Genomic DNA, 11,174 nt, shown 5'->3' with positions numbered 1-11,174 from the left:
TCTAGCCAGATACTAAGGAGTAACCCTGGTGTGTGCTCTTAACGTAGACTTTTGATTCCTGAAGAAGTTTTTACTTTAGAAAACTCGCAACAAAGTAGTGCTTTTTTCGCTGTTATCCTCGTAGCAAAAAAAACTGGCCTTTCCTAATTTCTTGTCAAGCAAAGGGTATAATGTAAATAAGAGAATACTGAAATTTATATTTGCAAATTACCTGTCCTCTTACCACTTAAGGACGTTCGTGCGAAAATTTTCTAACATTGATTTTTTTCTGCAATTTTTGCCATTGAAAGGTAATGAGTTAGTGATGTCAGAAATGTAAAAAAATTGGGGGTCAACGACTTGGTTTTGGAGAGAACTTGCCCGGAAGAACACCCTAAATCTGAAAAAATCCGGCTTTTCTAGCGAATAAGGCCACAGTGTCTGTAAGCCCAAAAATAGTGCAATTACATCTTTAAAGTGAAATGTTCTCTACCAAACTTTGTTTAAGTAGACCGTGTACCCATCAAGTGAATTTAGTTAACTGTTGACGTTCCTTAAAGAACAAGTTCGCATTTAGCGACCATGGTTTCATGCACCTTTCAGCCGCGAGATGGCAGGTTTCCATGTCCCGAGGACAGAAATCTTGAAGTTTTTTTTAACATCCCACATTGACTTTTTGTTCATTTTTGGACAATGTGGAGATAATTGTAAATAAAATATGTTTCTCAAAAGAAACGTAGGGGTCACCGAACATCCAAGATCGTTAAATCCAAGCAAAGCTATAGAAATGGCCATCTGCCCTATCATTGTTCATTTTAGTACTTAGCGTGCGCGCTCGATGCATGACGAGGCATGTGAATATGCGTGGGCTGTAAGGATGCGCAGTAGCAATGGGGGTAAATGTCCTTAAGTCAAACTCTACCTCTCTATGCAATAAGCGCATTGAAAATCTTCTTATGCATGATCTTCGCGGAAATTACATTCTGTCCCTCAATAAACCTAAAACAAGCAGTTATGGTCTTAGTTCTTTTTGTAACGTATCATCTAAGCTGCGAAATGCGCTACCTGATTTTATCCGTACCACTGAGTTAACTGGTTTTAAAAGAGAATCGAGGGTCGCATTTTGCACAGCGGCTTTTCTTGTTAATTAATACGGTTATCTTTAATTATTGTGTGTTAAATTATGTACCTGTATATGCTATGTATTTTAGCTGTACATGTAAATGTAATGTCTCGAAGATATTAGCTCTTGTAGTTATTCTGAAACATGCATGCATGTTTGTGTGTTACCTTTAGCAGGGCGCGTGCGCACACTTTGCAATCTGCGACTTTAGTGCTTACCATATGAAAGACAAAATGACTTTTCACTTGAATATATAAGCCATCGAATTCTTACGTTAAACTGACAAGGGCGGTTTGGAGCTGTGAGTAGGCGTGGGATTTGTCACATATGGTTTAGGGGCCGACATATCTCTCCCTCAATGCCGTACCGGGAGGCAAGGTCGGTAGCAGAAAGCAGCGAAGGGCCAACTGCGTCCAAAAGCGATCGCACGGGCCGAAATCCCGGGATGACTCGTTTGGTACGACGCTCCAGCGCCGGTGTCTGGAGGTACTGCGTTTTTCTCTCTTGTTCAAACATTCCGTCCGCGCATGCGTAAATGTTCTGGCTTTCCGATACGTAGCCTACCAAAAACAATTAGGATGCTGGCTGGTTTTTACAAGGAATTGACATTTCAGTTGAACAGATTCTACAGGCATAAATTCGTAAGGTAAGAGGCGCGCGTGTCTGGTCTTCTCGAGACAGAGGTCAGAGATAATTTCATGCAGACTGGGAAGCCTAAAATGCTCTGTTGTAAACGTGGTGGTTCCCGAGTGAAGTTGTCTCTCTGGCCTTTCTGTGGACGAAGTCCAGCACCTACCGATACAATTTGGGCAAGTTTTCAAAGCTAAAAACCTCAATCAGTGCTGTGTTTTGCTGGTAGGACTGGGTGACCTGACACTTATAAAAAACAAGTCAATGAAGTGAGAATCGGGGGGCTTCCCTTGTCATGGAATGACAGAATTACCCAGAATTCTTTTTGGCCATGAAGGAGGCAACTTGAGAAACACGAGACTGGCCCTCATCAAATGGCTAAACCGCGGCCGGAGCAAAAAGTGGTGAAAAGAAGATCTTTAGCCAGATACTATGGAGTCACCCTGGTGTGTGCTCTTAACGTAGACTTTTGATTTCTGAAGAAGTTTTTACTCTAGAAAACTCGCAACAAGGTAGTGCTTTTTTTCGCTGTTTTCCTCGTAGCAAAAAAAGTGGCCTTTCGGAATTTCTTGTCAAGCAAAGGGTATAATGTAAGTAAGAGTATTGCAAATTACCTGTCCTCTTACCAGTTCAGTCAAAGTCTACATCTCTTTGCAATAAACGCATACTCTAGCCCTTTTTAAACGTGGTCTGCCGCAAGTATTTCACGTAACAAGCTATAGTCGTAAGGCAAGTTTTGGCCTTTCTACAATTTGACCTTTTATGGCCACCTCAGCTTGGTAATATAGGTAACCGCTTATGAGTTTCTCTGCTTTGAGTAACTAACTATTTTAACGCCTTCCAAAGTCACAGAAACCTAACATTACATAACACTGCACCACCTGCTTCTTGATGGAGCCCTTCCCGGCTGGCCACGCGCCAGCCTTTGCAAGCGCCCCTGAAAGGACCTGATGGGGGTGAAGTAATTGTTTTCCAACCACGATCTCTTGAAGAACATCACTTTAGAAACTCTCTGCCTTTCTCCTCCGATCAATATGTTGTCTGACACAGCCAACATGTGAGACACCGCGCTCAGCTCAATAAATTGGTTGTTTCTTCCGCCACAGTTTTCACTGTGGAAGAAAACCTTCCCCAACAGCTCATCTGGGCTAAACAGTACGACAAGTGCCAACAAGGCATTGGTTTCTGCGTCACTTAGTGAACTGTAATTTTGATAACTCGTCAGGCGTCGGAAACTGGCATCGTTTAGTTGTATGACCTCACCCACACAGCTGAGGTAATACATTAGTTTGGCTGTTGGGTTTGCTGGGACCGTAACAGTTCTTGAAACGTCTCTTATACCAATTCTTTGTGCGACAATTCCTGCCATTTCGTGTGATGATGTTTGTGGTCTGCAAAACAAATAGCTTGATTGAACACCTCAGTCCTCAACTCACAGTGACTATGAAAGTAATTTGCGCGAACAACATACCGCTACAGGAGCCCATCTGGAGCGTGCAACTTCCATACAGCGTCTGTGAAACGGCGTTTTCACAAATAGGTTTATTTTTAGACTAGCCCTTCTCGCGAATTAGGTCAAAAAACAAAGGCAGTTCCGGTTCGGTGACCCTATGACGTCGGCTTAATTTCTTGTAATTGGTCATCGGGCTCCTGTGGGAGTCTCATTCGCGGGAAATTCAATCTAAAAATAAATGGATCTGTGAAAACGCCGTTACACGAACACAGTAGAGTTGTAGGCTCCGGGTCATGGGTTCCTGACCGCTACCGCTATAAAAATCCACGGCATTTGTTTGCTTTAGCCACACTGTTTCATGGTGTTAGTCGCTAAATGCGTCAACAAATTTCGTCGCGAGTTCCCCTAAGGTGGAACAAAATAAACGGGATATTTTTATCTGGGAACTTTAAGGGAGGTTATGTACACGCGAGTATGTGTCGCGTGAGTGCGCTCAAGAACCCCCTCCTCACACGCGGTGGCAATTAATGCGTGTGGCTCCCAAACTTGTCATAAATATACTCTGTTGGCAATAGTAGTCGGGAGAAACAGTCGTTTCTGCATGCTACGCTTCGCTGATTGTTTTCAATTAACACAAATCATTTAGAGCCGATCATTACGAATTAACTTCCGCAATCGTAGAGAAATGCCATTTTAATGACGACGAAGAAAATTATTGTATGTTTGACCTGTTCAACTCTAAATCAAGTCGACGGGAAAAAGTAAAAATTCTTACTTTTTGTCTCAATTTTTTTCAAAAATCTGCGCTCGTTAAAAGTAAATAATTTCAGTCGTTCAGAGTTACAGCAATATGCAAAAATTTCACACTTATAAACCAACCTAGTTTTCAAGTAATTACCTTAAAAATAGCTTCTTAAAAAACTGAAGGGGTCAAAAGATACCAAGGCCTCGATCCCTTCGAACCGTGAGAGAAAATCCTCGCTTTTTCCCAGCTTCAATCAAGGATGCTACGGAAGCTAATAACGAAAGTGAAAGAGAGGGCGAGTCAACAGTACAGAGAATCGAGAACGAGGCTGCAAGTACTCAAGTGTGTCGAGCTCCCCGCTAGCTTTGGCGCAAAGCGTTAAAGACTTAGAAAGTGTCTAAATATTATCAGGACGGGCTTCAGTAACATTAAACTAACTCAAAAGAAGACCTGGTCATGAAATATTTTATGCCCTTATCCGTTTAAAGCTGACGTCATTCTTGGTTCATCCAAGGTGAAGTCTCTTGCGCTAGATAAAGCCTGTTTTCCTCGTTATACACTGGGTTGTTGTTATATTAAGGGAAAAATCAATAGCTGCTTTGTTGGGGGAGATGATAAACCGTACTAAAACCCTCCCAACATTTGTTTGGGATGTCACAAAATCCACATACTTCTCGAGAGTATTTTAAACAAAACTAAGCATTTCCGAGTCTTGGGTCATAGATGATAACCTGCGACCAGGCGTATATTCGCTTAATTCTCGTCACTGAGATCCAAAAAAGAGGCGAACCAGGGTATGTGCTTGGTTTTTGTTTATTAACCAAGGCCTGTCATACAGTTTACAGAGATTTTAGAGGGAGCTTTTACTAGTTGATAATTGTCGTCAGACAGCATTTTTTCTCTAAGATATCCAAGTGCTAGTTTATCTCTTTGCTTTTCATTGCTGTCAAATTCTTCAAGCCGAATGAAGGTTAGTGTAGAGAATCATCCTCCCCTTCTTATGAAGACGGCACATTCATCATCTTTGGCCAGATCTGTATTCCCGACAAATGTGCAGCACTGCAGTCTTGTTTGATAAGCAGTCATTCGTCGGGGCGACCCGAGAATCTAGTGGCACTAGAAATGGTATATATACTTGAAAAGAAAAGTAAATAAAATATTAATAATTTCATAAAAAAAAAAAAAAGGAAATGTCATTGTCATGTGCATGTGTAAAACTAATTCTACGGGCGCCTCTAACATCAACTAACCTGTGAGAAGGTAACCCACGAACAGAGCTAGGAGACCTTGCTTCGCGAAGTTTCCGTTCCCCACTTTGCCTAACCCTGCCCATGACCCGTGACATCGTTATTTTACACAGCGGTTTACCTCAATGTGAAATATGCGTACTGACGCGTCACACCACGAGATTGGTCAATTTGTACATGAAACCGGTGGTTCCTTTTTCCTGTACCACTTTCTTTTGAATATTTTTGGCACTTATGAGTCTTGATGAGGAGGTTTCCAAAGCGGAGCTATTTGAACTGGTGAAATATTTTTCAAAATACCCCTACAGAGCGCGTGATACAAACTCCAAGGTGAGAGGAGGGTGAGATCCGTCTGGTCGTGCCATGTTGCGGCGTTTTTTAGTGGTTATTTTGGATTATTCTCGTGATCGTTACCCTTGTTAATATTGTCGTTTATAGGTAGAAGGTATACAGAAAAAATGTCTGCAGCTGTTCGCGAAGGATTACAAGTTTACGGTTGGTCGACTGTCCCATACTGAGATGCTGTTTTTGAATTGTACACGGTTGATTTCGTACAACCTTGAAGCGAGCATTTAAAACACTGTTTTACTGTACAAATTTAACGGTAAGCTTTATATTTTGGCGCTTGTTTTCTTATTTCTCTTCTTTTGGTTTCTTCTAGACTATTTCTAACAATGGAGATTTATGCGGGCATTACCCCCTCAAACTGGTTATTTTGGAATCGAAACTAGTATCGGGCGATTTCGAGAATGGTGACAGGTAGGTCATCTTTTGTTTATATTTCCTGTTGTGAATGTCTAAATTTCCTGTTTCACTTTCACCTCGGGAAACCTCTTTCCTTTTTTATGTTTTCTGGTAAAGTTCATTGCTGTAATCAATCTTGTATGTTCCATAAACATATTGCCCAAAGGATTGTTATTTCGTACCGTGCAGTTAATTTATGCCCACGTGGCGTGTCTTTAATGATGCCTCAATAACAGTCACTTAAGTAAACAATAGTTCTCTAGTACGCTTCTACTTAATACTCCAGTTAAGAATGCAATGAAATCTATAAGATGTTTCAATATTTACCTCAACTGACGCTTCCTGTGTTAATGTCTTGCTTGCTTCAGCCTGGTTAAAAAAGAGTTCATTCAAATGCAAATAAGATCTACAGTAGTTATTGCAACTTTTCGTTACCATGAGTTCAAATTGGCAGGCAGTCATTGTGTCAATAGGACTGTGGCTTTGGATATGACTTCCTATTAATTTTTTACCAGGATATTGTGTTTTTACTATTCTAATTGGCCATCTAACTCTTGGTTGCCAGCACACATGCTACATGACTTCATGATTAATCTAAGTGTTACCATTTGTCAAAAAAGAATTGTGGTGGCAAGCAAAATTTCCAGGAAGCCAAATGTAAAGAATTTATCAAAATTTAATTAAACAACCACTTAAAATTCTCGTTTGTTTGATAAGTGATTGTTTATAGCCGACTTGTGCGAGGTGTCTTGTAGTATTTTTATACCATCTTGTATCCAATATGCATGGTCATGGAATAATAGTTTTATATCTCATTGTTCTGTTTGCACAAGGTTTGCAGCAGCTGGCATGTTTATGAACATTGTTGTTTCCAATAACATGTTTTTCTTTCCAATTACAGTCTAAAAGTGAATGATGCCAGAAAACTTAAAGATCTCTTTGTGAAGGCAAGATTTGCCAGATGCCGCTCAAGATTTGTGGTGCCTGTTATTCTTTTTGAGGGAAAGGTAAATTTTTATCTCTAGAGATATTTTTTTGTTTTCCTGTTTTTTCCACTTTCCTAAACTTGGTCTGTTATTAAACATGAGCTCCTTTTAAAAGAATATCTGCAGATCAGCCACATTGTCTGGAGGTGCTGAAATATATGGACGATCTGGATATGATTTTCTCTTTGCTGGTAAGGAATTTATGATCCAACAAGTTTTGTACTCCTGGGCAAGCTTTTAAAAGCTTTGTTAGCTTGAGTACTGCTGGGTTAGTTATAATTTATTATTGAAAGCAATTCACCATATTGAAAATGCACCTGGCAATTTCATCATCACAGTACTGTTGAGTGAAGTTTTAAGAACCTGAAAAAAGCCAATGGGAAAAAAATGTGTTAAAAAATCCCAACTGCATGGTCAGGGGCAAAGGTTTGGGGCATTTGAAGACAAACCAGGCAACGTCGAGGGAGGAATTTGAACCTTGATAATCTGTCCTTCGTATCCAACATCCAAATTCCTAGACCAGGCTGCTTCCTTGGCACTGCTTCAAATTTGAGATCAGAACATATTAAACCTTATGAAAAAATGTAATTTGAAGGAAATATCCCATCATTTCTTGTTTCTGCAATTTATTTTTAAAGCTTATCATTTACATGTAATCCTTCAGTCCTTCAGTCATTATCAATAATATTTTTAATGTTAACAATATCTAGATTTTTACTCTTCATATGTGCAGTAATAGGTCACAGGTGATGTCAAAATGCAGGAACAAAAAAGTGGCAAACAAGGCAAAAGCTTATTGTGTCACTTATGTTCTTACCACATTGTGTCGTCTCCTGTGATTTATATACACGACAACATGGAATCTATTAGTTTTATATAGTAAAGAATTAAAAGGTTTGTCCTATGAGAACGAATCAAAATTTGTGCATCATTGACGTTATTATATAATACCTTGGTTGTCATAATTTAAGTTTCACTGTAGATTGGTGTGTCTGAAGAAGAGGAATGTGATATTTATTTACCAAATGTGTGGTTGCGCGCGAGGACAACAAAGGATTTGGGGGCTTTTCTTGCTGACAGCTGGTTATTAATAAGTACTTTTGACAGTCTGTCACCTTACATATATGCCTAGAATATGATTCATTGCATTCTTTCTTGTGAACTGACATTTTACAGGCGGAGAGAGTATCCCAGATGACCCTTCGGAGGATCTAAATGGAGTTAATAGTGCAGGATCATTATACTCAAGGTTATTATCACGTTTAAATTAAAGCTTCAGGGTCTCAGACTCATTAATGCGTGGAAGGCAAATGATCATACACTTTCGCCAACCCTGCTCTCAGAAATTGGAAGATCTGAAGCATGCCCAAATGGCTACACCAGTCAAAATAAGTAAGTGGAGAGGCATATTACAATGTTATTGATGGATTGGCAGGTGATGAAATGGAGATGTGACAAAACATAAAGGAAGGAAGTAAAGAGTGTCTGTGGACAATGGCCAATAGGACTTTGTTTGAGGGGGAGGTGGTGGCTATCATTTTTTCATTGCTGTGTTTTCATGGCTTTTGATGACATAGTAATGGATAGTAAATGGCTGAATATTGATCCTTAGTGCTTGTCTGTCTTGTCCAGATTTCTTAGCACTATGATTTTAAAATGACTTTCCCTCATTTGTTGCCTGCTTTTAGCGGAGATTATGATCTCTTTGACCGCATACGAGGACAGGACATCAGGCTCCTGAAGACACTCAGAGTCAAATATATTTGTGACTTGATGGTGGAGAAAAAGAAAGTTAAGTTTGGAATGAGGTGAGGGAAATGCTTACAGTGTAAGGTTGGGTTTTCATTAGTAGTTTTCTGAAGTATAATTAATGTTGCTACAATCCTAGATGACATAGTTCATATCTAAACAGATTATTTGGCTGCATGCTCCCCCTTCCTCCAAGCAATTATGGTTGGATATCTTAGTTATTTGCACTTCTTCATAAACAACATTACTTTTGTGGTGAATAAGGAAAGGGTGTTAAGGTTTTTTTGTAGTGAAATTGTTCAGAAACTTGTGAAAAGTCCTACCTATTTTTTGTCCAGGATTGTAGATTGATTTTTACTGTGTGGTCACAATGTAATCAGAAGCAATACTTTGGCTGTCTCAAAATTGTGGGAATCTTGTTTAAAACAATAATAGGCCTTCTGCAGCTAGTGATCACACGGTACACATGGAATGCAAATTTCCCACTGGGACATCGAAAACAAAGAAGATTTAAATTAAGTTGCTTTGTTTTAGATGTCCCAGTGCGTGATTTGCATTCCAGCATTCCAATATGTCAGTTTTTGTACCATATGAACACAAAGCTGCAAAAGGTCCATGCATTTAACCTTGGTTGTGTGACTAGTTGTGTGAGTCACGTAATAGGCCAGTTTTGTATTCTAATGGTTGGACTGGATCTAGCATGAAATAGAGGCTAATGCGGGCAAATTAATTTGCATTTGAAAAGGTTTGCCTGCATTAGCCTCCATTTCATGCTAGATCCAGTCCAGCCATGAGAATTCAAAAATGGTCTATTTTGGAAGAGGATGACTGCCAAAAAAGAATTATCTGTCCTGAACTTTGTACCAGCTCGGGGTGCACACTCTCGAATATCTGGACAATAACTGTCTTCATCTTTCATTATTTTAGAGTGACATCGTCAGAGAAGGTAGACAAGATACAGCGCTACTCAGAGTTCTATCTATGCTCTGTACCTTATCCAGGTGAATTTGAAACTCTTGACATCAGCCAAGCTCTTTTGATCATTGTTGAAAAGTCTTCCTTGTAAATTGGTTATGCAGCATTTTTTGATTTCTGATTTTGTTTTTGCTTTAGGTTGTGAATTTTTTAGAGACTTTAAAGACAACGAATACAATGCTGACGGTTTATATTTTAATTGGCAACAGGTGAGAAATAAAAATGTTAATGAAATATGGAACTAATATTATTTTATATTAATTAATAATATCAAATTTTAAACCAAAGGAAAACATGTTTGCAATCAAATTTTCCAAAAGAAGAGTCAGCAAAAAAATGAATTTTAGAATCCTGACCAAGTTTTCATTTTTCAAATTTTTGACTTACTGACAGACTTTGTATTTTCCTTTTTTAACATACCAATATCATCCTATCTCAGGCTAAAAGAGACTGATGTGTTAACTGCCGAGCTGGTAACATTCTTACGATTGCCAGATTCTAGCTCTGATTTTTCTTAACTGATTTTCTTGTTGTGATCTTATTTGTAGGATTATGTTGATACTAAGTTCAGTGTTCCTGATGTACTTCCAAATCCTACAGGAATAGAATGGAATAATTATCAGGTGTGGAATAATGATGAAAGATTATAGTCAACACTCTCATGTGGAGCGTTTATCTGGTAATTGGCCTTAAAAAAAACAATATTATTTAGATCATTAAATTTTTTAGTTTACAAGCCTCAGGAACTCACCCAGCTGTTGCATGAGGTTGCAGCTGAGAACATTGTAGGTGCAATCTCCAGGCATCTCAGGATTCTGCAAGACTTTCTGAAGACTGGATGTTGATTGCTGCACTCTTTATGTCTCTCTTGCAAGTGTCTTTGAAGCGCAGGCTTAAGGGATTTGACCGTCGTCCGTATGACGAATGTGGCCTAGCCAGCCAAGGTGACGCTGACTCAGGAGGGTAGGCGGGCGCGCTCAAGCACGTGAGTGTTTGGGATCTTGTCCTGCCATCTTATGCCGAGTATGCATCTGAGGCAGCGGAGGTGGAAACTATTCAGTCTCTTCTCCTGAGCAGCGTATGTCGTCCAGGTTTCACTTGAGTAGAGGAGTATGCTCAAGATGCAGGCTCTGTACGCCTGCATCTTGGTGTTCTCTGTCAGGTTGTTGTTGGACCACACCCTCTTGTGGAGCTTGGACATGACTGCTGACCTTCGCAATTCTCGAGTTGATCTCTGGCTCAAGAGAGAGGTTTGAGCTGATTGTGGACCCTAGGTGGACCCCAGGTACTGGAACCTGTCAACCATGTTGAGTTCATGAGTCCCTATGTGAATGCTTGGGGGGGGGGGGGAATCAGTGCTCTGTCCCATCACTTCAGTCTTCCTAAGGCTGATGGTGAGGCCGAACTCGTCACAGGCATGTGTGAAGCCTTCGAACAATCTTTGGAATGCTTCCTCAGAGTGTGTCACCAAAGCAGCATCGTCAGCAAAGAGGACCGCTGACGGTGACGTGTCTGACCTTGCTCTAAGACTGGCTCGGAGTCT

General features: G+C 40.0%; 2 protein-coding genes across 2 annotated transcripts in view; one reads left to right on the top strand and one right to left on the bottom strand.

Annotated features, from left to right (window-relative positions):
• Positions 1-2,205: 2,205 nt before the first annotated feature.
• Positions 2,206-4,224, bottom strand: LOC138056550 (uncharacterized). Its single transcript, XM_068902363.1, has 2 exons — positions 4,084-4,224; positions 2,206-3,123 (listed from the first exon to the last, which is right to left on the bottom strand). The coding sequence occupies exon 2, from the start codon at positions 3,099-3,101 to the stop codon at positions 2,595-2,597; it is 507 nt and encodes a 168-aa protein (XP_068758464.1). The 5' UTR covers positions 3,102-3,123; positions 4,084-4,224; the 3' UTR covers positions 2,206-2,594.
• A 1,100-nt stretch (positions 4,225-5,324) lies between these two features.
• LOC138056606 (myotubularin-related protein 14-like) overlaps positions 5,325-11,174 on the top strand; it is a 17,263-nt gene continuing 11,413 nt past the window's right edge. The window contains exons 1-10 of the mRNA XM_068902445.1: positions 5,325-5,507; positions 5,616-5,672; positions 5,839-5,936; positions 6,823-6,928; positions 7,023-7,098; positions 8,084-8,156; positions 8,596-8,715; positions 9,584-9,657; positions 9,770-9,840; positions 10,180-10,254. Coding sequence (XP_068758546.1) covers positions 5,412-5,507; positions 5,616-5,672; positions 5,839-5,936; positions 6,823-6,928; positions 7,023-7,098; positions 8,084-8,156; positions 8,596-8,715; positions 9,584-9,657; positions 9,770-9,840; positions 10,180-10,254 — 846 coding nt within the window. The 5' untranslated portion in view covers positions 5,325-5,411. The remainder of the gene's footprint in view (positions 5,508-5,615; positions 5,673-5,838; positions 5,937-6,822; positions 6,929-7,022; positions 7,099-8,083; positions 8,157-8,595; positions 8,716-9,583; positions 9,658-9,769; positions 9,841-10,179; positions 10,255-11,174) is intronic.

The sequence above is a fragment of the Montipora capricornis genome, chromosome 7 (genome assembly GCF_036669925.1).
Source record: "Montipora capricornis isolate CH-2021 chromosome 7, ASM3666992v2, whole genome shotgun sequence".
In the NCBI taxonomy this organism is placed as follows: Eukaryota; Metazoa; Cnidaria; class Anthozoa; order Scleractinia; family Acroporidae; genus Montipora; species Montipora capricornis.
Note: the sequence above shows the minus strand (reverse complement) of the source record. Positions and strands in the feature narration are given on the sequence as shown.

Bases quoted from the DNA above. Each gene is read 5' to 3' on its own strand.
- LOC138056550 (XM_068902363.1), bottom strand. From the start codon at position 3,101: ATGGCAGGAATTGTCGCACAAAGAATTGGTATAAGAGACGTTTCAAGA.